We start from the raw sequence: 26,132 nt of genomic DNA on the forward strand, positions 1-26,132 counted from the left end.
TCTGTTTTCTGGGATATGAAGAGCTTCAGCGGTGAGACAGCGTTCATTCGCACTTCAGCTCGACTTCATGGACGTTCCTGGGACATGGCTCTGCGACTCACACTGCTTCAGCGCGTAATCACGCTGTCTCTGGTTTTACTTTTGCACCACACGGCAACCGCAGCCGTCGGAGGGAGGAAAGGAAACGCTGAGAAATGCGAATACAAGGTGAGAGACAAACAGCAGATGTTAAAAGTTGGAACTTCACTTCCTATAAAGATATGAGAGTCACAAACACGCGTGTGTTTTGGAGACACGGCAGGTTTTAACACACGATTTGTTGTCAAACAGGATATTATAATCCGAATTGAAACCGAATTTGAATTGTTTGCATTCGGTTGTTTTGGTGAAAAAAAACAACATTTTAAAAAAAATATTTGTTACATTTATAGCCCTCAACTGAATATAATAGCATAAATAATCGTTTTCTAATATTGTTGAAGTATAAAAATAAAATTCATATATATATCTCAAATCTAAATTAAGTGTGAATGCAACCCAATAAACCGACATAGGATTTGTAGTAGATTTTAATCCGGATGTGATTTTCAGTGTTGATTTGTTGGTGTTTACATGTATAAAGCAGTCATTCAGGACCTCCTCTTTTGTTCTCAGACTGAACCATCTGGCTAATTTCCACATTTGAATTGTACCAAGCTGATTTTTATGTTCATGCCCTAATAGCGTTGTGTGATCGGGATGGATCGTTTAGTCTCGCACTAGACATCATGAATGTGTGTGAGTTAAATCTGAAAATAAGTAATGAGATGATAACTAGCCACCACAGGTTACACCGTCACTATAAATCGCTTGCAAGACATTCATGCAAGTTTTTTTTTCTCCTTTCAGTAGCTTTAAATTTCAGCTTTAACAGCTGAAGTCCTCAGTGTGTTTGCTTTTCATGCCTGGAAGTTTACTTAAAGATTCACTGGCCCGTAAATACCTTTCGGAAGTGCTATTGACATTTAGTGCCCACTCTCGTGTGCATTGTTTTCCGACCACTACGGTTCCTTGAAGCCATTTCCCAAAGGATGTCAGGGGACTGTTTGCTCTATTAACACACTTGTGCATTTCCTTCTTCGAACCGCAAGCCGTCTCTTTCCACGGCCACTTCAAAGGTAGTCGAGCTGCCAAATGAAGAGTTTTCCACAAACTTGGTTTGCAGGCTGTCGGGCAAAGTGTTGGGCCGCATCAAATCTTTCGTCTGCTTGAGTATTTCTGATGATGTAGTGTTTTGAAAAGGCACTGATCTTTTTTTGCTTAGCAAGAAAGCATTGACATGTTCAGTATTTGCTCATGAGGTAGCAGTTTTATTTTTTTTTTGCAGATTCTAAACAACAAGGGCTTTGATTTGATAGCTAAATATTTGTTTTAAATGAAAAGGTTATTGTTTAATGTAATATCTCTCTGCTATTCAGGGGAAACGATAAGCCTCAACTTGCAGCTCAACAAGAAAGAAAAGAAAGGTGGATATTTAAATTGGCCTGTGCTCGTTCCGGGCCAAGCTCTTCCCCTGCTGAGAGGGGTTGAAGGCTTCATGTCGAACCCCAGCGGGGGCTGGCTGGCTTTGGATGAAAGTGCCTAACCTCCGGAACTTCCAGGGCTTTCAATAGCATCCTTCCTTTGGTTCTCACTCAGACTCCCAGAGACATACAACAGCCGGAGATATTTTTTTTTTTCAAGTCTAAACTTTTCTTTCCCTTCATTTCCTTTTCTTGCTTTTCCTTTCTCGGAATGAGTTTGGGTTTCTCTGCTAAATGAATGAAGTCAGAATTCATCACTGTGCAGATATTAACAGCTGTATAATCAGTTGTTTTTGCAGTTGGGGAAAAAAAAAAAATCACTCCATCTGGTTAAGTTATGGGTTCAGCATGCGATGGTGATGTCAGAAAAACACTCCAAAACATCAGCCTGGATATTGAGCAGATTTCCAGGTCGTTTTTGGGTTGTAGAAATCGCAAATCTCGCCGATTAGCAGACAAGGAGACATGAGCTGTTTCGTGTAAGTCTGTGGAGTGCGAGTGGGAAATCATTGTTGCTCCCATCCCCAGGTGCTTACAACCATATACAAGTCAACACCTCTATAAACACTGAAAAAATGATTGTAATGATAACAGCCTCTATTCTGATTTCAGCTTTCTTGCTGTACGTGGACAGACACTTTGGTCCAGGCATGCTCTCAGAACACAAAGCATTATGCATATCCTTGAGTATTTGAGTTCTAGTGTAGGATTATGATGTTATTTCTCTGTAGTAACTTGGTTAATTTGGATTTTCTGGCATTGAAACGGATACAATTTTGCACCGGATCATATTCCGCATGCTATCCAGTCCATGCAGCATTTACTCACGCTCTCAGGAGGAAAGCCTTGTATAGCGATGACAGATACCGCTGCTAATCAAATGTACCACACTGACCTTTTTTTGCTCTTTGTGCTTGTTTTAGAACAAAAAAAAAGTTTTTTTTTTTGTTTTTTTTTTTAAACTCAGACAAGGAAGTCAGCTCTGGCTTTCATTACCGCTGATTACCGCTATGCATCAACTTTGAATTTGTCCAGCATTACTCATTTTTTCATGGTGTCTTCAGCACAGATCCTTTTTTTTTCATCTTTAGAAGTGAAATATGTCTGAACAAAGATTAATGGCTTATAGAAAGCAAAGCCAGTACTTTTCTACAAATGATATATAATCAGAAGTCGCCAGACTGGTAGTTCTTAATGTTAATAATATATAAGGTTTCTAGGCGTTAGAGGCCTCGAGTCACAAGTCGTCATTCCGTGTCAGTGCAACAAAAACGGCACAAAGGAAAATGTTTTGTATTGTCCTTAGACACACACAGCCTTTTATTACTACGGGCCTTTGAATCCTCAGCAAGCTGTGGCATGAGCGCACCTGTGGGACACCTTCTTCCTTTTGCCTATGTTTTTTTTCCTTCTTCTCACTCCTATCTCAAAAGAACCTGCATGTTTTCTTCTCTTGTTCTCCTACCACCTGACTGATGAATAGTGGAACAGGAGGAGCGGTTCATAGCGTTCAGGGGTGTGGACGGAGGAGAGTGTGTGCATGGAGGGCTAAGTTTAATTCTACACCATCTTTTAGGTAGCATTGAAAACCATCCAAGCAACACGCAACTTTGGAGGCCATGCCTTGTGCTGTGGTGGGAAAATCCCTGGTTGGCTGGTCCTGAATCAGCTCAGTGCGTAACAAGGCTTTTTTTTTAATGTGGGGGTCCTGGGGCTTTCAGCTGTAGTGCTGTGCTTTGACAAGCCAAGTATCCTGCTGTTCGACATGAATGGAGTGATGTAGCCTGTAATCGGAGGTATGTCGAAAGTGAATTAAAGTCTAGCAACTCTGCTCACCTTTTTAGACATCGATGGTTGGTCAGAGGCTTGTTGTAATCCTGAGAGCAATATTGTTATTATTTTAAGTCCTAAATCCTCAGCTGGTGCACATTTTTCACACTCTTCCAGCTCCCAAAACCACCTGTACCAGGAATTTAGTGTTCCTGATTGCCCGAGAAGAAAATGTTGGCTCTCAGGGGGGCTAAAATTATGTCTGGAAAGCATTATTGACTGTTAAGGTGTTCCTTAAGGGTTCTTTGGGGGTTTGTTGCATATATTACTTAAACAGGTTGGAACCTTGTCTGATAGATGCTGCTTTTCTTAGGATGCACGATTATAAGTCAAACAAGAGTTAAGATTTTTTTTTCTTTTCCCCCTAAAAGTGGTCAGTTTTAACAAAATGAATTATTGATGACTTTGTTTCCCTTTTAAAACCGTTCGGCCCCAGTGGTCATTTATTAAAGTGGGTGAATGAAAGGTCTAATTACATTAAGGTAATCCTCTTGAAGCAAGCAAGACGTTTGTAAGGCGATCTTATTCCCAGATCCTGTGCTTCTTGCCGTCAAGAGATCTGCAGGAAAGGGCAGGCCCTTGGGATCGTAAGCCGATACGGACTGGTTATACTCTTCCAGAGCTTTTCCTTTGGCGCGCGGATTGAAGTCATTACAATCAATTAGCTGTTCTTTCCTCTGGCCTAATCAAGGATCTGATGCGAAAGAACTTCCTGCCTAGGTTTCAGGCAATGATTTGAGATTGCGAGCGTCTGCTTCGGAGAATGAAGTAGAACGGTATACTTCAAAGCTCAGGATTCGACTGCAGGCTAGGCACAACCATAATGCCTCTGTGCGAGAAGGGGGGGTTACAACTGCATTCCCTGACCTCTTTGGTAATTTATCCCATCCTTGGGCCTTGGACTTGCTGTTAAGTGCTTGTGTGTCTTACCCCATATTCTGGCCTTTTTTTTTTTTTACTTATTTTTTTTTTGAGAGTGTTTAAGCTAAACCTGTAGCAGGCTAAGGCCCTGGCCTGATTTGGTACTTCTGCAGATTCATGAAACTGTACATATGCTTAAAAATTTCTTTTTGCAGTTGCGCGAGTGCATTCGGTTTCCCAGTGTTATCCATTAGAGAAGCAGAGCAGGTCTATGTTTTTCACGGTCGAGGGGTTCTGGAAAGCCTTGGGCAGTAGTGCGTTCCCGTAGCATGAAATACAAGACTCCAAAGCCCACAAGCCCTTATCCTTCCTATGAAGACATTTATTGTTCTATAATGTCATCGGGCAGGTCTGCCTACCTCTGAATCACGATGTCTCTCCATCCTGCTCAGTCTGGTGAGTCCACATCAGTTTCCATTCATAATAATCCTCCATTCAAGGTTTTTTTCTCTCTCTCTCTCTCCCTTGCTTTAATCCAGGTTCAGTGAAATCCCAATGAAAGCCTTTGAGGAATCTTTGAGGTTTAGTTCCTGTCATGTCTTTCCTTTTGCTGGGGACATGTCTGGGCCTGTTCGGAGCAGAGCGCAGTGTTTACACTTCTTATAAGGTTTATTTCAGTCAACATAGAAAGCGGGATACAATCATGCAGATAAAGTAAAGCAAACAAGAAAACGAATCAACAAAGGCTTAAAGGATTAAATTCAAACTTATTCCAACCTTGTTAAGATTTTGACCATTTCAACATGTAGGTAAATAATTCTAAACATTTAACATGGTTTAAAGCATGGGTTTTCTCATTCTGTGTGTGTCCCCCCCATCTCTTATTCATTAGTTGCTTGATTGAAAGTCAAGTCACTTTTATTGTCATATCACCACAGCACATGTGCCTTGGTGAGTGAAATTCTTGGGACCGAACTCCAGAAATGGCAGAACAGCAGAATAACCAGTAAAATAAACAAAAATCTGCAAAGTTTCCTTGGAGCTCGCAACACGGCTGCCATGCTCGGTGCCATCGAATGAGGTGTTTTTGGAGTAGGAACGATGGAGGATAGTCCAGAGTTTAGAAACCTGTGTTTTAAAGCACAGTAGCAACAGACATCAGACTTCACACGTGTGTAAGCACGACATTGAGGTCATCCTTGAGATCCTCCTAAATCCATTTAGGATGATTCCCAGGGTTCAGAGGCCAGAATTAAGTGAGCAGGGATCAGTGAAACAGGTCTGGAGGATGTTTGGTGGGATACAAGTTTTTCCTACAATCCCTCAGGTTAGGACTTGGTCATGTATCACTGCCATGGGGCGACGTCCATCCGGAACGGACAGAGCTGGAAAAGCAATCAGGTCCGTTCGTTTCCCGTTGAGGACCTTCCCCACCTGTTAAAGACATAAGTTTTGACATTCACGTGCTCATCAATGTTTCTCTGGAGTCCTCTTAAAGCATTCTTTACTTCTTGAGTTATTCGTTCCCTGATGAAACGAACTCGGTATGCCCTTTTGTGTGTGTGTGTGTGTGTGTGTGTGTGTTTCTAAAGACACCTAGACTGTGCATGAGAATGTGCCAGTGAGTTCTTAAGCACTAATGTCATAGCATATGGTTGTGTTTCGAAAGAGGCCTGGCTGTGACAAATGCTGATTGGAGTAAAACAGGAAAGGCATTAAGCAAAACAGAGCAAGGAAACTTCAAGCCAGACTACCCTGCAGCACTGATCGACTGCCACGCAAAGCCCCTCATCAGCCGTAACCTCTTTGACCCCTCATCCTTTCATTCCAAGAGATTTGCAAAGCTTTTTTTTTTCTTTAAAAATACTGCCAAAGCATTTTTTTATTTTTTTTATTTAAAAAAGACGTCCTAGCGTCATGCCCGATCTGTTATTTTATAAAATATAAAAGGCAGAAATATCACACCTCGACTCAATTGTATGAAACGTGATGTGGTTTATTTTAGGAAAAGCCCCCCCCCCCCCCCCCATGTAGGTTTACTGAACATTTTACATGTTCTTCTTATGTGATTAAAACCCTGAATGTGATTAGCTCTAATTTCAGACTACCGTTTGAACCTCATCACCGATACGCACCAGCAGCCAACGTCAACACGGCTCCTTTTCATCAACATTGCCACAGGGTTCTTGAAACCATCACGATTTCCGAAATTGCTATCGAGTTAGACACTCGTCCTGAGTCGAGTATAATTGCAGAGATCTGGGCAACTGATACTTGCCTCATTGGTGCCATATGATCACCTACAGCCATGTGACATGAACAGGAAATGCAGCTCAACAAATTGCATACGAGTGTCATGCACGGATGCAAGAATTTGCATGCAATAAACTTCAGCCTGAGTGGAGAGGATGTATCAAACATCTTTTTAATGAAACAATAGAGGTTTTGTATGACACTCGGATGTGTTCCCCTCTCTATTCGATCAGAGTATTTACTTTGGCAGATCTTCCTCAGATGGACTATTCATGGAATAATTGCAAAATAAACATTTATGATGCTGAAAAGGCACTTTTCCTCTTTTTTTTTTTTACTCGCTAAAAAGTACATCAACCTCTTCCTTGACATCCTGTTCCACTATTAGTAATGTAATTCTCCCAAGTCCCCTTCAGGCACACAAAACAACTCCGGCTCAGTCAAGCATGCCAGCAGTCCTGATTTGATAGCATGACCTCGCACAAAGGAAACATGAATTAGCGCTGATTAATTAGCATTAGCGAGGCTCAGATAGAAGACACAAAGGCGATTGTCCCAGAAAATGACTTCTTTTTTTTTTTTTTGGGAAACGTCAAATGAGACGCACATGTTTGGGATAATGAGAACAGCATGTCGAACTGGTCAGAACAAAGTTGTGGTCAAATCTGTTGAGCCACGGCGTATAAAGGTGCTTGTAGCCGTCCCACTTCGGACCTGCCGGACTCACGAGTGTGGGTGGGAATCTTACTGTGGGCAGCGGAAACTTTTTCTGTACGGTTTGTGTATCTCAGTGGAGGGAGTATGGGACTTGATTTGTATTGTCAGAAAATGTTGATGTATATCAGCGGTTGGGAAACATGGTGTATTCCCTAACTGTGGGGGGGGGAAATCCCTGCTTATCCAGCACAGACAAATGGCGCTGAATTCTGTTGTCGGCATTTTGTTTTAAATGCAAACGGATCAAAATGAGTCGTCCCTGTTCCTTTTTTTTTTTTTTCGTCTCAGAGATCACCTCTGTGACTAATGTCTGTCTCTCTCTCCCCCCCCCCCCATTCCTTCACAAACCCTCTGTAGATTTAGACAAGTGGGAGTACTTTGAAGGTATACTTCATAATGGGTGCTGGATAAGGGGAATTCTCGCTGAGGCAGATGGTGAAGCTGTTTAGGAGTTTCTCAGAGGAAGCTCAACATCTTAGAAGCCAAGCCACACCTCCTTTTCCTCTTTGTTACTGAAGCTGAGCTTTGTCTTATTCTCTGATAAATAAACACAGATTTTGATCCTCAGTTTATTTTTTATAACGTCTTGAACCCGGATTCGTTTAGTCTGTTTATCATTCTCGCATAAATCGGTCAAAATCGGAACTTTCGCTCCATCGTTGCTCTCAAACTTCAGCCAATTTGTTAGACAAACAGTGATAAGTGGCTTTGTGGCTCGTGTTTGTTTTCTTAGAGCAGACGAACAAGCCCAGCGGGAGAAGCTTAACATTATCTGATCAGGAGGATCTGAAGAGGAATATTATGAAAGCATACACCACAAAGCATCTGATGGAGAGCTCCAGCATCCACCTTTAACCTCTTTTTTTAGGCCACAGGAGCTTCCTGCTGCACTCGTAGCTTGGATTAATGACTTACGAGTCCCTGCTCTGCATCGCAAAACCCAATTTCCCAGCTTACTTCTCAGTTCTATAAGGGTTTAATCATTTCTCAGGGAATGATGAATGGGAGTTTTCTCTACATTTCTGTGTGCAGTTTTAAGAAATAAATTATTTCAACTGAACAGCATAATCCATAATACATAAAATGGCAGATTCCTTATACCTTATTTATTCTCATCAGGGTGTGAGTATGATCTCTGGCATAATGGCTGAATTGTTCGTTTGTTTTCAATCGATTTATGTACTTTAGCCGCTGCATCATCTGTGAACCATATGGAGTGAATCCACTTCCTTTATTTTAAACAGGTATTAACCCACTCGAAAGCCAGGATCCTAGGATCCTTTAAAAAGAGCATAGGGGAGTAGGTGGGGTTAGGTTTGAACTTTACACACAAGTCCAACAAATGTTGCCTTCTAATTAAGCAAGCTCTCGTTTTCCCCAGGGCTTCAAGATTAGTAGTTTCCCCTGGTCTCTAGCCCACCCCCCCACCCCCACCCTCAACACACTCACACACACACACTGCTTTTAAAACTAGCAGTAATTTTACCCTAACTAATCAGTGTCGCCAGAGTATCACTGCGAGGCCTGTCTTTTATTCCGTAAATGTGAGATGATCATATATATGTTTCTCTCCTGAAAAATGTACGAGGGACTTTTAAGGCACATTTAACACCCCCCCCCCCCAACTCTATTTCGTTCTTTTCAGAAAGAGGTGGACAAAGTCACGGGGGTGTGCAAGGGCTTGGGAGCCGGAGGATCAAACAAATACTTCCTTTTGGGGGGGGGCTTTGTATTTGGAGTTGTCTCCATATGGCTTGCTGCTAATGGGGAATTTAAAGAGAACCATCTCCACTTGTAAAAGTGCTGGCTGTGTTGTTGTTAAATTAACTTCATGTGTGAGGTTGGATGCCAAAAGACAAGTATGGGGGGGGGGGGTATCGGTAGGTTGGGGTAGGAAACAAACTTTTGCAAGCCATCCCCTGTTGGAGCACACTGGGATAAGGACTCCAGTAAATGTTCAGTGTTTGCTTGTTGTTTGTTGGCTCTGAGGTAGGAAGTAGATCTGTCTTTTGTAGCTAGAACTTAAAAGGGTGTGTGACCAAGAAATGGGAAGAATGAAACGGAGACTAGATTGACGGCTGCTGTTCTCTGAAGTTTGTCTTCTTGAAAGTTATAATTACTGTTATTATTCGAACTCGGAGAGGGAACACCTGGTTGAAAGAAGCTTTGGTGTCGTGTACAGGAAGTGCACATCTATCATCCTCACCTGCTCCTGGTGGCTGTTCAGACACGTCCGTGTCTCGTGAGTCTGCACAACGTCAATCGTAATCGTCCACCAGCCACCAAAAAATAACCCGACTGCTCATCCTACGTATCTTACAAAGCATTTCCTTCTGAATCGGGTGTTCATGATACTCCTGCCTTTTTAATTTGACTCTGGTAAAATCTGCTGTCTTCTGATGTTTCGGCGCAGTGTCGAAAACTTCACGGTTTGTGTTTTAGGCGTTTTTCTTTCAGCGGAATTAGTTTAAATTTGTGTCTCCAGAACTACCTACGAAGCAGTGTTGCTAATGTCAATCGCATGTTCTCATGTTTTCATATGGCTTTTAATGAACCAGGTCATTAAGCAAAAGGCTGAGTATTTCCAAACACAGTCTCCTTTCTCTTGCAGTCTGTTAATAAGCCCCTATAAAGTGTTAGGGCTCTTGTTTGACCGGTGACTGACCTCTGTTTTTACCTCACGGCTAACATTTTTAGTCGTTTGCCACATGGGATGCTGCAATTTTATGGACCCATGTTACAGCCCTGACCCCCCCCCCCCTTCTCTCGCTCATTCCCTCCTTCCTTCTTCCTCCAGCTCCATACTGTCCATTTGAAGTTTTAGGATGCCAAATGACTTCTGGGGCTATTATGAGTGCCGAAGGGCAAGGATATCAGAGGGGCCGTCTAAGGTCTTCAGGCCCTCTCTCTTCCCAGCAGGACCAGCCCAGTCTGCAGGAACAAAGGGAAGCAAAATGATGGTGGTGGTGGTGGATGGGGGTTGTTTCTTGTTGTGGAAGCCCATAAATGGGAGGAATCATTGAAAGGGTGTTGTGAGGGAGTGCAACAGCCTTGTTAGGAGGTGTTTTCCACCCCTTCCTGCTGAGGTGTGAGGCTGTGGTAACAGCCTTGGGCCCTCTGATTGGCTGCAGGTGTGCTTAGGCGTCCGTGGCAGATGCCTGTCCGACGTGACCCACAGGACCCTGCTGCGTTGATGGTGTGGAATAAACCCTGGGACTATTATAACACCTTATGGGTGCACTCTTTCCCTTCGTTTTGGATGTTGAATGAGGAAATGGTGCGCTGTTCCCATCTTCACCAGGGCTGTAAATGTTTTCATGACCTAAAGGTGCATGCAGCTTTGGCCAATTAGACCTTGTTCTCAGGGACAGTATTCACTATGAGCGTGACTATTTAGTCTAGGGTGGTGGACAGAAATGATCTAAGTCAAACTACAGCCAGAGCTTTTTCTATGTCAATCATGGTGGTCTCAGTAATAACATCGTTATCTGAGTACTTGAGCTTAGCTGCCATCTGGTCAGGATCTAAGCCTGGGGAAAGGAATGAAACTGGGTGTGCAGTTCATCGTGTTATCTTTCGGGAAGTAAGCAAATGCACTGTTAAGTAATAGTTGCTGAAACATCCTCTAGGCCTTCGAACATAATTTAAATGCACATTGTTTCAATTTGATGTTCCGATGCCAGGTAATGTCGTAACTAACATGTGGACCAGATGAGGGCAGCGCAATATGGTGGTGATTTTATTTTATTTTTTTTTATTGCTTTGTTTGTATTTGCAATGGTGATCTTGCAAAAACCTCCAAACAAATAAAGCACAAGATTCAGATTTTTAATGAATTTGAAACGCACCGATATCGGATGTACTAGCCATGTTCGTTCCTTGAGGTACAAACCGGGTATCTGTATTAGATGCTGGATTTTTATCATATCATGTTTGATTTCTAGACAAAACAGACAAGATAGTACTTTATGGCGTGAGTGTGAGTGCATATTATGTTGACTAACAACTCGTCTTGTGCACGAGCACAGGACCTGACTTGCCCTTAAGCTTGTAGAGAGCTTGCTGGTTGTTCTGATGAGATCAGTAGTGAATCAGTATCAGGTAACATTTTAGAGCATTGAAATTGTATCGGGGGGGAAAAAGTGTAACTGTTTCATTGCTAGTAAAAGGAAAGTACTGAGCTCTTTCTTCACTTCTGGAGATGGTAAGATTCTAAAGTGTAGGATAATTTCTTGATGTGCACAAACTATTGCCGAAAAGCCGTTTTGCCTCTGGATATTTCACTAAAGAGCTTGACCTTTTCCTACAGCAGCACTGAATTAAATTTATTACCAGTTGCATCCTTGATGCTGTGGGTCCACTGATCAAACCAAAATTGGCAGCCATGTTGTTGATTTTGTGTCTAACATGTGATGGAAGGGTTTCTCACAGGGCACATGGGAGAAAAAACAGGCTTGATTTAAGAGCCTGGGAGAGATGAGGCGACTGCCGAGGGAAAAGAAGATTCAGACGAGGGAAGGGGGATGGGATGGGGGTCCAAACAACAGGTTTATGGTGCAATGCCAAAAGCACACATTTAAAACATCTGGCCCTATTAGAGAATTTGTGCTGAGAAATAAATGACTGTAATTAAGTAGAAACGTGCATGCAATCCATTTTAGATTAGCTTCTTTTTGTTTATAGCCGGTAGTGCAACGATAAGACTGAATGCTTTCCTTTTATTCCATACTTCAGGTGTAACTGAACAGATCAGTTTCCCAAGCTTTGTCAGATGACCGCTCTCTTGAGGGGGGATAAGTATATTCCTTCCTGTCATGTAGGACAACTTCCTCTAATCAGGCAGCCAGATAATGACGATAAGGTCTTTCAAACAAGGCCACACTAAAATTCAGAGGTCTGCACCGCTCGAGTGTCTTATTTCATCAAGAAGCCTCAGTCATTGTTGCCCTGTGTGTCTGCAAAGCCTTGTTTATTTTCTTTTCCTTTTACCATCAGTCTCGATCTGACACGCAGCCTATAGCTTCCTCTTGTCTCGTAGCTCCTGTCACGCAAGCTCCTTTGTTTTTACTTGAACGATAATATTCTGCTACAGGAACCAGAGCGAGGGCCGAACCTTCGTGAGAGGGTGCGTGTCTCATGCATCTCTTCTCACAACTCGAGGCTTGTTTTTCCAGAGTTGGCACTGAGAGCGTTCAGTTTGTTCGAGCCAGAAGCCTTGTAATTGTAGGATAGTTTAGTGTTGCTGTCACCACTCAAACTGCTTGAGGTTTTTGTTGAGTCTTGGAGGAATGTGTTCCGTGCCCTCGGTGTACTTTACATGTCATAGTTGGGAGTGAAAGTAAGCTATTTCCAAATGTCATACCTGCCTCTCTCTCTCTTTCTCTCTAGGTAATCCAGTCCAGTTCAGACGAAAGCGGACGCAAACTCGTCACCTATCGAAATGACAGTAAGTTGCCACTGATTTTAAAAATACAGATGATTCGATTATTGGGGCAAAAATATCGAATGAATTTCCTGTGCTCTGCTTGTGATAGTCATCTCGGCCCTTCCCCCAGCTCTAACTTTGCTTCCCCAACTACAAAATGTGCCAAAAAGTCACATTTCTTGCCTGTAGCTAATCCTGCTTCTCACTCAGCTCCCATTGTCCGCGACCATGGACAGGAACGGTCACGGCCTAAAAGCCGACCCTCATTAACATCACAATGGCAGCAACTCAGACAGGGAGCCGTGGGGTGTGAGCGACACAAACGACTGCTCCTCTCTCTTCCTCTACCTGCTGATCTTCCGCCCCGATAAAACAGTCCTAACAATATAGGGGTTTGAAAAAGGAAGAGGTTTGGCGGGTGGACATTAGGGGGTGTCGTTGTAAAGGGGGGTTGTGTTGGCTTGCATGGCTGCATCCTTGAGCTTGCCAAAGAATCTCACCAATGTTCTTTCAGTTAAAAAAAAAAAGAAAAAGGATCCAATTTTCTCATCTTTTTTTGTTTTTTCTCTCTAGACTGCTCTCTGAACTGGAACCCGTGGGGGAAACACGCCATCCATGAAGTGAATAATATCAGCTTCACTCATTTGTCCTGTGATAACCAGGCTGCTGTGGTAGTCCACTGGATGCCAAGTCCCCTCGGTTAGCCCCCCTTTTCCCCCCCCCAATGTTTTTACATGCAAATTACACACAAGTAATTCTGGTTCTAATCTTATCTCTGTGCATTTGTATAACCATGACTGCAAAAAGATGAACTGAATCAAGAACAGTAGGGAAAAAAATGTTTTGAGTTGTTTTTGGTTCTTTTTTCCCCTTAGTTTTCTTTGTCACAAATTGATTTTTTTTTTTTTCATTTTCTTTTTGCACTAAACACAGTATATTTCTGACGCAGAAAACATCAGGGTGTAAACTAACATTTTTTGTTTTTTACTTTGTTTTACTTTTTTGCTTTGCTAAAAATAAATGTGATAACCGACTCATGTAGACACTGATATATGTATATATGCTGTATATATACAGTATATATGTAGAGCTGCATATGACTAGTTTTTTTTTCTAAGAAGCAAACTTTATTTAGAAGAGTAGGATTTTTACATTTGATTTTAAAGCTTACCATGGCTTGTATGTGAAGACTAAGACTTAGACTTTCTGTGCCTGTGAAACAGTTTTTACATCAACCTGCTTTAAAGCACAGTGTTTGTTAAAGGTGCCTCCAAATACTTAAAGGTTCAGGATGATGGTGAGATCCCACTCCGATTTCTAAACCCATAACAAAACACGAGCATTTTAACGTGTGTCCGACGTGCCTGACTGCCCATAGGGGTCATTTCTCTCTCTCTCTATCTCTCTCTCTCTCTCTCTCTCTCTCTCTCTCTCACTGACTGACTGACTGGCAGCGATGGAGAAATAGGAGACTGGACAGGAGCGCCACTCTGAAAATGAGGCCTCGTCTTCAAAGAAAGTGCTAGGCCTGTCCTGATCAAAGGTGCAGGTTTTCTCCCCCTGCCAAGCTTCAGGCCTGACAGTCACACAAATCTGGCCAAGCAGGAGAAGAGATCCGCACATTTTTTTTTGGAGGAATGCGTGTGTGTTTTTAGAGGATGAGGGGAGGGAGCACTGGGGTGTCCCTGGCTTCCGTCTGTCGAGGCACTATTGAACTTGGTAATGTGAACCCTTCCCTGGGCGGCAGCACAATGTGCCCTGTTGTTTGCTTCGGGCTAATCCTTTGGACTGGATCAGGAGTCGATATGGCGCGAGCATGTATTTAAGAAACATAAAGATAAAAAGTAGTTAAAGAGTGTCCTCTCTTTTTTTTTTTTTTTTTTTTTTTTTTGGATGAGCTTTATGTAAGTTTGATGACGCTCTTGGCAAAGACATATAAACTCGTCAAGAGACTAAAAGTCCCAACTGGTTGGACAGCTTTTTTTTTGTTTTGTTTGTTTTTGTCTTTCACCTCCGGTGGCTTTTTGAGGCAGAGTGATGGAGGTATCTGAGAGCCGGTGGAGGTGTGGAGTTACACGCCGCCTTGAAGAGCAATCTCTTTCAGCTCCGCTCCCTACCGAGGTAATCGGAACCACATGGAATGTGTGCCCCTCGCCCCTCCGCTCGCCCCTCCACTCACCCACCCTCCAACTCTCTCTCTCTTCTCTTTTCTTCTCTTCTCTTCCCCCTGCAACTGATAAGGCAGAAATGTAATTAAAAGGGAGGAAGGCTGGCACACGTTGAAGGGCATGAGAATGCTCCCTTGGCACGCACATTTGTCCTCTGTGCATGTTAAAGGCCTCCTCTCCCTCTCCAGGGGTGCTAATAAAAGAAGAAAAGGAGGGAGTTGTATAAAAGGACTTGCAGATTTCATGCTCCTTTTTTTTTTTCCAGAGTTATTCCAGGGTACAGTTTAGATTAGCAGGGAGACTTGTCGCATCCAGTTACTGGCTCTTGGTTGTCATCAAGCCTCGTGATTACAAGCCATACTTTTTGAAAGATTGTCCGATACAGATTCCACCCACGCTCGACTTGCAATCAGTGACACGATCTGAAGGATCACACACACACACAGTATTTTTTTCATTTCAGTTCTTTCTGTTTAACGGCATTATTTTGCACAAAACATTGAGCGTGTTTTCTATTTTCCCAAAACGATCGACTGTCACAGGGTAACTAAGAGTAATTAAATCTATAGCATGCACCCTTACTGCTCAGCATTAGGGTCAGCATCAGTGTCTTTTTATTGTGGTGAATGACCAAAGTGAACAAACTAAAGGATACACAGACACACATTCTGCACAGAAATCTGTTATTTTTGTTTATTCAATTATATTATGTCACTAAGAAACGAGATAAAGAAAGCGATCCAAGTCGCCGTGTCTATTTCGGTAAATACAGGCCACAATCCACTGCATGTAACAAATCAGAGTGAATGGTTTGTGAATGCCATACCGAAGTGATCGGGATTTTAGGATCGTCGTTGTGACCATTGTGTTTATCCATGCAGGTATTGAGCATGTAAAGGGTTTTCGGGTTTATCTGGAGGACAAGAATCCGGAGGGGAAACAGTGCCAGCACATGATCCTGAAGGACCCGCGGCAGCTCAATTTCTCCTTCAAGAATGTTGTAAGTAAAAATGAGAGGTGTTTGTAATCCATAAAATCAAATTCTAACCATTGCCTTAACGTGTTTGTGTAACTCGTGTTATAAATAAGCAACAACTAACGGTCACAGTGTAATAGGAAAATAATCAACGATGTGATGTGCCTCAGCATGAAGCCACCCCGAAGATGATTCTACAGCCTGACGTGGATTATTCCTTGACTGTCCATGTTATAACAATAAAGTAATAAAAAAGGGTATTTAATAGTAAAGTATTATAATGTGGAATAAGCTATAAAATAAATGTAGCTGTACGAGGAACAAAATAGACAAAATATTGAAGAGTTTATAATTATTGATGTGAATTTGGTTTTTTATTTTTAAGATATAAGTTTTTGGTTTTAGTTTTGTTCCTTATGACTTAAAACGGCAAAAAAAATGTGTTTTTTATTGTTTGTTCTGGCAGCTATAATTTTTACTTATTTATTATTTTTTTTGCCACAAATGTTGCGTTTATAACACACCGGCCCTGGAGTCTATTCCATAAATATTAATATATTTTTAGCTACTTACAAAATACTTACTTTATACTTCCATATCAGATATTATTCATTTTTTTTCTGTCTGTTTATTATTTAGGTGAAATAATAGATATGGATAGGTAATAGAAGATGAATTAACGCCATCTGACCAATCAGAATTGAGAATTCAGCACCGATTCAGTGGAATTTTCTTTTAAAATTGTGAAAACGATTCATACGGAAATTTGTATTTTTGAACTAGTCGGCTATAATCGACGTCTGTCGGAATTCCTTCAACAGAAGCTGAGCTCGCAGCCGTTCGTCGGCTTGGCCTTCGAGATGGACTACATGGTCCGGATAGTTCCATTCCCCACTTTCATGAACGACAGCTTCTTCCCTCCTTCCTTCCTGCACACGAACAGTGAGTTATGCTTTTTTATTTTTCCCCGTTTTTTTGTCCTCACTCATAATGCTCCATATATATCACAGTCCTTCAAACCTTTAAACCGTGCTGTTGTTAGATCTCTGACAGTTAAGAATTTTAGGAGGCAGTCATAAATTTTTTATTTTTTTTTTGGTTTTGTTTTCACAGGTTGCGAAGTGCTTCTTGGACCGGACAACCTCGTCTGCAAACCATGTGAGTAACTCAGGCTTGAGAACCGCTGCGTTGTATAATACATCGAGCGTCGTGACCCGTGCAGAAAGCTCAGCTTGATTCATGTCTTTCTAGTACAAAATAAGATTATGTATGATTTCTTTTTCCCTTCTTTTATTCGACAGTCTGGAAGCCCAAGACGCTGAACGTCTCCCAGCTCGGCTCCAACCTGCATGTCGTTTTCGATCACGCTCCTCCTACGTTTGGCTTCAACACCTATTACCTGTACTACAAGCTTCGACAGGAGAGCCACTTCAAGCTCAAACGCTGCAAACCGGTTAGTACGATTCACCTCGGATTAACCGAACCAAAGCGTTGTGTCAGTCGCATTTATTGTGAGCTCAGTGGATTTCCGCTGTATTCTTAATATCCGGATTGTTTTGGGTGGTGTCGTAACAAAACACATACACATGCAATCCAGGTCACAATGACAAGTCACATGTAGCGAATAGCACAATGTCACCTGCTAAATACAACATAACAATCCAGCTAGATCATCCTAATGGCACTGAATGCATTTATTAACTACTGTGTGCTAATTCATAAAGGTAGAACAAAACAGGAAGTTTACTAACATGGGTGTGTGCTACAGGATTGGCCAGATTTTTCTATTGCCAGTTTTGCAAACATTTAGACTGATTATCAGCAGAGATAATATAGGATGTCTGGGCATAAACAAAATCCAGCAAAATTCAGGAAAATAAAAAACAATAACTGCTTATTTCTTTCCAACATGCATGCTTAAATTAAGACTTCGGACGAGGAAAACTACCCTCAAGGTTTTAAAGTTTCCAAAGATTTTTGGGAGCTCTTACTCTAATTAGGATTGTTAAATAAAACAACTTTCATATTGCAAGAACCTTTGGAAAAATTTCACAGTTTCATTTTTCCAGCAGATTTCCATGGCACCAGTCCACCGTGCCATGAAGGTGTGAAGAACGACTGGACTTTGTTGTAGTTGTAGTAGTTGAGTAGTTTTAGTGGTATATGTAGTTGAAGTAATTGTAATTGTTATAGATGCTGCTGTTATTGTTGTAGATGTAGTTGTTGTGACAGTAGTAGATGTAGGTGTAGTTGTTGCTGTAGATGTAGTTGTTTTTGGTGGTGTTGTAGATGGTGTTGGTGTTGTAGATGGTGTTGGTGTTGTAGATGGTGTTGGTGTTGTAGATGGTATTGTAGATGGTGTTGTAGATGGTGTTGTAGATGGTGTTGTAGATGGTGTTGTAGATGGTGCTGTAGATGGTGTTGGTGCTGTAGATGGTGTTGGTGCTGTAGATGGTGTTGGTGCTGTAGATGGTGTTGGTGTTGTAGATGGTGTTGGTGTTGTAGATGGTGTTGGTGTTGTAGATGGTGTTGGTGTTGTAGATGGTGTTGTAGATGGTGTTGTAGATGGTGTTGTAGTTGGTGTTGGTGTTGTAGTTGGTGTTGTAGATGGTGTCGGTGTTGTAGATGGTGTCGGTGTTGTAGATGGTGTCGGTGTTGTAGATGGTGTCGGTGTTGTAGATGGTGTCGGTGTTGTAGATGGTGTCGGTGTTGTAGATGGTGTCGGTGTTGTAGATGGTGTCGGTGTTGTAGTTGGTGTCGGTGTTGGTGTTGTAGAAGATGGTGTTGGTGTTGTTGTAGATGGTGTTGATGTTGTTGTAGATGGTGTTGATGTTGTTGTAGATGGTGTCGGTGTTGTAGATGGTGTCGGTGTTGTAGATGGTGTCGGTGTTGTAGATGGTGTCGGTGTTGTAGATGGTGTCGGTGTTGTAGATGGTGTCGGTGTTGTAGATGGTGTCGGTGTTGGTGTTGTAGATGGTGTCGGTGTTGTTGTAGATGGTGTTGATGTTGTTGTAGATGGTGTTGATGTTGTTATTGTTGTCGGTGTAGAATTTGTTTTAGTAATTGTAGGTGTAGTAGATGTAGTTTTTGTTATTGTAGTAGATGTAGTTGTTGGTGTAGATGTAGTTGTTGATGATGATGTAGTGGTAGGTGTTGCAGTTTTCAGTTTATATGTAGCGTTTATACTTTGATAATTTGATAATTTTCTTAAGGATTTTAGATGATGAATGTTTTTGCTTTTAATCTCCTCTAAAAGGGAACCTCGCTGTTGTGCGGCTCTCTGTGTGTATCTTTAATCTCAAAGAACTTTGAGGTGTATATTTGGTAGTACATTTGTTTATATTAGAAGTGTGGATTTGTAAAGTATGATTGATGCTTAATTTCCGGTACTTCTGATCAATTTGTGACCTTTATCATCAAATCTGCTCCTTATTTTAAGTGACATGCTTAACCTTGGCATAGCGAAGAGTCAGACAGAATGCGTCCGATTCACACACGCATCCGCATCCGCTTGTATCCGCTGCGAGAGGAGGACGTAGGAGTGAGATGTTCTGGATTAATGCATTCAGCAGCATGTAATGGTTTTCACAGATGGAGGAATAATATATAGACGTGTCGGGCAAGTTGGCTAACAGGCGTGTACCTCAGTGGATCATTCTAACTCCTCCTGCCCTGGGGGAGACGTGCACTCTTAGCAGAACTAAAAAACTTGAGTGCTTTCCCATCGCCACTTAGTTACTCGGAGTTCGATGGGAACTGGAAACGAACTTTTCTTTAACTTTCAGCCCACATTTTTTGGCCAGGTTTTTACTCCCTCGATGCATATTTATTTTAAAGAGGGAGTTAGGAACCCCCTGCAAATCTTCAGCTGCAGGTTTGTTTCTTCGGGGAAAGCCGTGCCTTTTCACCTAAATAAATTGTTTATGACTCGATGGTGTGACTAGCTTTCACATTCCTGTCATCTTGTTTTGAGTCATGCGTCGTTTGTTTGTGAGCATATTCCAGTTTGTGTCCCCCCTTTCTTTAAACACTGCCTTCACACTTTTCTCCCTTTTGGAATAATGTAAAAAGCAGACTCGTTTTTCACTTTTTTATCCGGATGTCTAGACTGCTATAACTCATGTCTGCTTTAACGTACCATGCATTGTAACCCCAATAATGGGTTGAAATATGAGGTGGGCCGTGGACATTGTCGGGGGGATTCCAGTCTTCTTCGTTGCACTTAATCCTCTAAATGGTCTGAGTGGATTTGTTTTATCCTCTGTGCAAATTCCCAAAAACATCTGTGATTTAAATGGCCTAATGTATGTTTTATATATACACGGGTCATCTTTTTACACGATCAAGATCGCCGTGAAGTTTAAATCGCCTGCGTTATCGTTATCGTTTCAGGAGCTGAACGGCCCTAAAACAACCTGCATACTGCAAGATGTTACACCAGGAGCATATGTGATGGAGGTAACATAAATTCACGTTACACCAGACCGTGAAATTGCGATAAATCTGGACTTGATCAGATTTACTTAGTGTCATCTTTTGTTTACGCTAAAGCTCCGTGATGACAGCAACAACACCAGGAGACAGACTCAGTATCACGTGAGCCAAGGTAAGGGGTAGCACCTTGTTGGACAATTACCCAAGAGACTGTTTCCACTGTATTCCTGGACTTTTGCCATCTCCAATACATTTTTGTCCTCACTAGTCTATTACGTGTTCCTTTCCTACTCAAAACTGGTAGCAAAACAAATAGATGGTAATTGAGTGAGGCTCGCAGTGCTGTTTATTATCGATCGCGTAGAACCCGGACATCAGCAAATACGAATAAGCCTTTGGTCCCTACAGAGTGGATTTAGTATGGAAGCGTGTTGTTAAATTCTGCACTGGTTTCAGAGCCTGTTACAGTGTTACTGATTACAGCGTTGTTTATTTTGATGATAATTTAAGACTAAAGGTCAAAAATAAGCAACGTAGTTCTCGTTTGCCTACTGTATGCTTAATTCTTTGTCCACTTCCTTTTCAGTGCATTCTCCGTGGGCTGGACCCATCCGTGCCATGGCCATCACCGTGCCTCTGGTCATTATGTCTGCCTTTGCCACTCTCTTTACTGTCATGTGCCGCAAGAAACAGCAAGGTGTGTGACCCCCACCTTTCTCCACCCTCATTAGTCAGGATCTTATTACATACAGAGCTCACTTTTGTCCAGCGACTGTAATCTGAGCTTTGTAATCTCTCGGCGCAGATGAGGATTAATGTCTCGAGAAATCTAAGCATTTGTAGTCGCACCAGTCTACTGTTGCGTCGCGCATGACTGACAAAAGGAAACTCCTTGTAAGGCTGTTTTGCGTGCAAGGAATCTGGAAATGGAAAGTAATGACATGAAATAATTAACACCCTCTGTGCTGTTACGGTTAAGATCATAGCTGCCTAGTGGTTATGTTTCAGTGATGTAGACCTGACCATGCAGTTCCCTGAGAGATAAATATATATTACCGTGCACGCAGCATTTGTTAGGCCTTGTTTTCAGAGTGAAATTTCTTCATCTGGTAATAATAAATTTACTGGAATCTACTGAAGTCTTTCATCTCAAATCTCTCCGTAGAGAACATCTACTCCCACCTGGACGAAGAGAGCTCCGAGTCGTCTTCTCACACAACGGCCTTGAGCACAGAGAGACGCTGGCCTCGGCCCAAAGTCTTCATCTGCTACTCCACGAAAGACTGCCCCAAACATCTCGCTGTTGTCCAGAGCTTTGCCTTCTTCCTGCAGGATTTCTGTGGCTGTGCGGTGAGCTTCGGTCTGCTTTTTGTTCAGAACAAATAAATTAATGGTTACCAAGGAACACAGTTGGGGGTCACCGCAGTCATGCTGGAAATTTTGTGCCCCAAGCTCAGTTATGAACTCGAGGCATCAGGGAGTTGGTGATCTAGAAATACATACAGATTGCCACCTGCTGGCTAATGATGGGAAGGAGACTGAGTTTTTATTAGACAGGTTTTTTTGTTGTTGTTTTTTCGCTTCTAATGATTAACCACTGACGTGACTTTTGTGGTGTTATTTAAAAGCTTTCAGACTGCTTATTAAATCTCTCTCGTAAAGAAATAGGTTTAATGTTTGGAAGAAAAAAAATTCAAAAATTCCTTTCCTAAACCTTTTGATGTTCCATTGAACATATTGTTGACTGTAAGATCTAATGATCAGAATAGCTACAGGACACAGATATAGTATGTAGTCATTAGTACATAGAGGCCATAAATTGTCATTTGGAAGAGGTTAAATGGATCCTTTATAAATATTCTACCCACACTGATGGCCTAAAAATCTTTATAACGCTAAATCACCAACAGTGATGCATTATTATGAAAAAGTACATTAAAGTTCATTAGAAGCATGGACTTGATATTGCTGGTTTAAATAGAAAATGTTTTCTTGCAATTGTAAGTGTTAATCCAGCTAATCCCCGTCCTAACGAGTGTGTTCTGGTTTTGCATCTAGGTTTCTCTGGACCTTTGGGAGCATTTGGAAATCTGTAAGGAAGGTCAGATGTCGTGGTTGAGTCGGCACATCGACGAGGCTCACTTCCTCATCACCATCTGCTCCAAAGGCTTTAAATACTTTGTAGAGAAAAGGCATCGTAAAGGCAAGGCCACAGCCAAAGGGAAGAACAAAGAGGTGGTTATACCAGATCTGAGCAGCAGTGACCTCTTTGTTGTAGCTGCTGCAATGATCAGCGAGAAGCTGCGGGAGGCTCAGCAGGGCTCAGCTGACCTCTCGCGCTTCATGGCCATCTATTTTGACTACTCCCGTGAAAGTGACGTGCCCACCTCGCTGGCTCTGGCACCTCGTTTCAAGCTGATGGACCAGCTGCCAGAGCTGTTGGCCCGGCTGCACTCACGTCAGCTTGGCGTCCCTGCCGTCAGCAAGCGCAACTATTTCCGCAGCAAGGCGGGTCGCTCTCTTTACGTAGCCATCTGTAACATGCACCAGCACATCGCCCATGAACCCGACTGGTTTGAGCGACAGCTCATGCCTCCCGTTTCTGGTCCCCTTCCTCACAAACGTGAGAAGCCCGACTCGGGGCTCGCACTCAACGAGGTGGTGTTAAAGCGGCCCTCTGAGTGTGAGTGCACCATCATGAACGTTCTCATCCCACCCACATTGCCAAATCCAGGCACTTTCTTGCTCTCTAGCATGGCCTCCAGTTCAGCACAGGAGGAAATTGGGGAAAGTTCTTCACAGTCGTCATTATCAGGCCAGGAAGCAAGCGCGTTACCGAGGCCTTACCGAGACACAGACGGCTCAGCGAGCCCACCAGAAATGCCCAGAGACTCTGGAATCTACGATTCCTCTGTGCCATCTTCAGAGCTTTCAATTCCACTGATGGAGGGACTTTCACCAGACCTGGCGGACTCGTCCTCCTTGACAGAAAGCGTGTCGTCTTCCTCTGGACTAGGTAAAACCGCGCTACGCTCCTTACAAATGCCTTTAGATGAACGTATGGAGTGTCGTTTAGGTGCATCTGTAATACTCAGTGTGAATATTTTCTTTGCACATCCCTGTGCAATGAATGTGATTTCTTCACAAAGGACATGTTTCCAAATCAATTAAGTTCCCTTTTTCTTTATCCATTTTTAATTTCTTTTTTTTTTTTTTGCCTCCATTTTCTCCAGATACACAATGAGAGAAACCAAATGTGATGCTCTGCATTTCAGATGATAAAATGCGCCATTACGAGTCGTATTTAATCATGGCCACCCATTTAAACTCAAAAAACCCTGTTTAATGGTTTATATGCATAAGTAGATAACTTTAGTTGGGCCCATTTGTGCTGTTTAGCACCATATTTAATATGTTAAAAAAACAAACTTTTAATAATGCTCTTAATCCACTCCCAAGAGAAAAGGGAGCAGTACACCAACAGCCATAACATTAAAACCACCTGCATAGCCTTGTGTAGGTCTTGTGTGTACAGCACATCCCAGAGATATTCGATCAGTGAATTATTGGGTGAATTATTCACTGTCATTAGGATTACTGTTAGCATAAAGGAGTACATTTTGTCTGCATCAATGTTTAGGAAGGTGGTACATGTCGAAGTAACAACCATCTGAATGCCACGACCCAAGATTTCTCAAAATGTATGTTATATATAAGGGATTAAGTGGATGAGTGACCAAAATGGGCTGCTTTGTGTCTTTACCTCTTTAGCATGCGTTACTATTTCACTTACTGAGCTTCGTTTGTGGAGTTTGTGGCACCTTTCACAGGGCTCACGAATAAGAGGTGCACACTGATTTTGGTGCACAGATGGAAATGACTGGTGATAAGAAGCAGCGGAAATATGTACTGTACCACCTGAAGAAATCACATCGACCTTTTATTTTACCGTCTTGTTAATATGCCCAGTCATATTAAGAGTTGCACTGATGATCTTTTAGGCTCAATCCTTTCAATTTCATGTCATAGGTACAAATCCTTAGAGCTCCGTGGAGCAGAGTGGATTATTCAGCCTTTTTTCGGCTTTTCCCTTCAGGGGTCGCCACAGCGAATCATCTCTCTCCACTTATCCCTATCTTCTGCGTCCTCAACACTTGCACCCACTAGCTTCATATCCTCATTAATCACATCCATATACCTCCTCTTAGTCACTGGACTGTGACCCCCCATAGCTAGATTATTCAGCCTTTTTTTGTTAATTTATTTTAAACTCTAGCTAGTTTTCTAATAGAGAATGCTGGTCAGTTAGTTACATTTTAATGAATCCCAGTTAAATGAGAGTGTGAAAACGCTGAATACACAAAGTAGACAAAGAAATGTGTTTATTCCGAACAGTTCAAAAAGAAAATACAGCTAAAGCACCGACACTTTTTTTTTGGGTACATTTTGTTGATGTTGTACTTGGTCATTACTTCCTGTAAACAATCATTTTTTTAATACTTTTTTCTGTTTTGTTTAAGCTACACGATGAATCCTGATATCAGGCCTTATTCATTTTCCCCAATTTTAATTAGAAATCTCAACCCTGTATACACAAATATGGGCCAGCAACTACACCATGTTTATCTTTGACTCTTTGTGTTTACAGGTGATGAGGAACCACCTGCTATTAGCTCGCTCCATTGCACCACACCCACCATCTGCAAGGCGGAGCTTCATCACATTGTGGAGCCAATTGAAGGACTCCTAGCGTCAGCCTCTCCGTAGTGGCCTCTCTCTGGCTCTGCATTGCCACTTTACTGCCTTCTGTATCACATGACTCATGTTGACAACAACTTATTTTTTGCATGTATCATGTAGACATGAAGCCTGTGGTTTCCTTTGTGAAGCTGGACAAATGTACAGTATACAGAGAAAAGGACCACCGCCTAACCAAAGCAGCTGTGAACTCTTGAATCCAGCCTTTACGCTAGTGTTAGCACAAAGCATTAGATAGTACATAAAACTGGGGTTTTATCAGAAACATCATAATAAAAACCTTCTCGTTACCACATCATCAGATGGAGGTTACAGCACCAGGAGCATGTTATTATGAATGTGGGACTTGGCAAACATAAAAAAAGGGCTGTTTTATTTATTGACTGATGTTAACTTTTATCATTGGCTTCTAGATGTTTTAATTACTTTCGGTCAGTTTTGTATTTGTCTTCATTTGTTTTCTTTTAAAAAACACTTTTACTAAGAATTAATTACATACATGATATCTCATTGCCTTCACTTGCCAAGACACACATTAATCAGCTTTTATTGATTAATTAGTTGCTGACAAAGGGAACAAGAAATCATTGACAAGTTTCAGATTTGTCAAATTGTCAATGTTTATTATTTTTGTACAGTTTTTTTTTTTTTTAGAGTTATAGAAGTGAATTCTACATTATATATGAACTTTGTACTGTTTTATAGTACTCTAATGTAGGAAATGTTTTAATAAAGCTAAGATTTTTACGAAATACTTTGGTCATTATTGAGTAAGTAATTGAGTGAGTGAGGCTGAGCATGAGTGTGTGAGTGTGTGGGGTTGAGTGAGTGTTTTGTGTGCGCCTGAGAGTGAGTGTTCGTGTGTGTGCGTGTGAGTGTGTGTGCGCACCTGAGAGTGAGTGTGTGAGGCTGAGAGTGAGTGTGAGAGTGAATGAGTAAGGCTGAGCGAGTGAGACTGAGTGAGGGTGAGTGTGTGAGCAGTATACTGATTATATACTGATTAAATAAATACATGAGTATTGGTTTTGGGGTTGATTATCACCAAAACATGGGATTAGTGTCATATGACATATTTTTCAATCCATAAAAATGAGAAACACACTTTTGCATGTGAACACAGGACACAACTTGCCTGAAAGCATGCCTCC

The 26,132-nt window shown here is 41.9% G+C and overlaps 1 protein-coding gene across 1 annotated transcript; it reads left to right on the forward strand.

The window, feature by feature from the left end:
* Positions 1 to 25,727, forward strand: il17rd (interleukin 17 receptor D). Its single transcript, XM_027167840.2, has 13 exons — positions 1 to 207; positions 12,612 to 12,669; positions 13,222 to 13,347; positions 15,698 to 15,816; positions 16,614 to 16,734; positions 16,906 to 16,950; positions 17,094 to 17,245; positions 20,185 to 20,250; positions 20,344 to 20,398; positions 20,813 to 20,923; positions 21,392 to 21,576; positions 22,285 to 23,242; positions 24,875 to 25,727. The coding sequence occupies exons 1-13, from the start codon at positions 16 to 18 to the stop codon at positions 24,991 to 24,993; spliced, it is 2,307 nt and encodes a 768-aa protein (XP_027023641.1). The 5' UTR covers positions 1 to 15; the 3' UTR covers positions 24,994 to 25,727.
* The last annotated feature ends 405 nt before the right edge of the window (positions 25,728 to 26,132 follow it).

This window comes from Tachysurus fulvidraco, chromosome 2 (genome assembly GCF_022655615.1).
Source record: "Tachysurus fulvidraco isolate hzauxx_2018 chromosome 2, HZAU_PFXX_2.0, whole genome shotgun sequence".
Lineage (NCBI taxonomy): Eukaryota > Metazoa > Chordata > Actinopteri > Siluriformes > Bagridae > Tachysurus > Tachysurus fulvidraco.

Excerpts from the sequence above, each read along its gene's own strand:
- il17rd (XM_027167840.2), top strand. The coding sequence starts at position 16 with ATGAAGAGCTTCAGCGGTGAGACAGCGTTCATTCGCACTTCAGCTCGA. Across the intron at positions 12,670-13,221 it reads CGTCACCTATCGAAATGACA|ACTGCTCTCTGAACTGGAAC; the intron begins GTAAGTTGCCAC and ends TTTTCTCTCTAG. Across the intron at positions 15,817-16,613 it reads ATTTCTCCTTCAAGAATGTT|AAGCTGAGCTCGCAGCCGTT; the intron begins GTAAGTAAAAAT and ends TTCCTTCAACAG.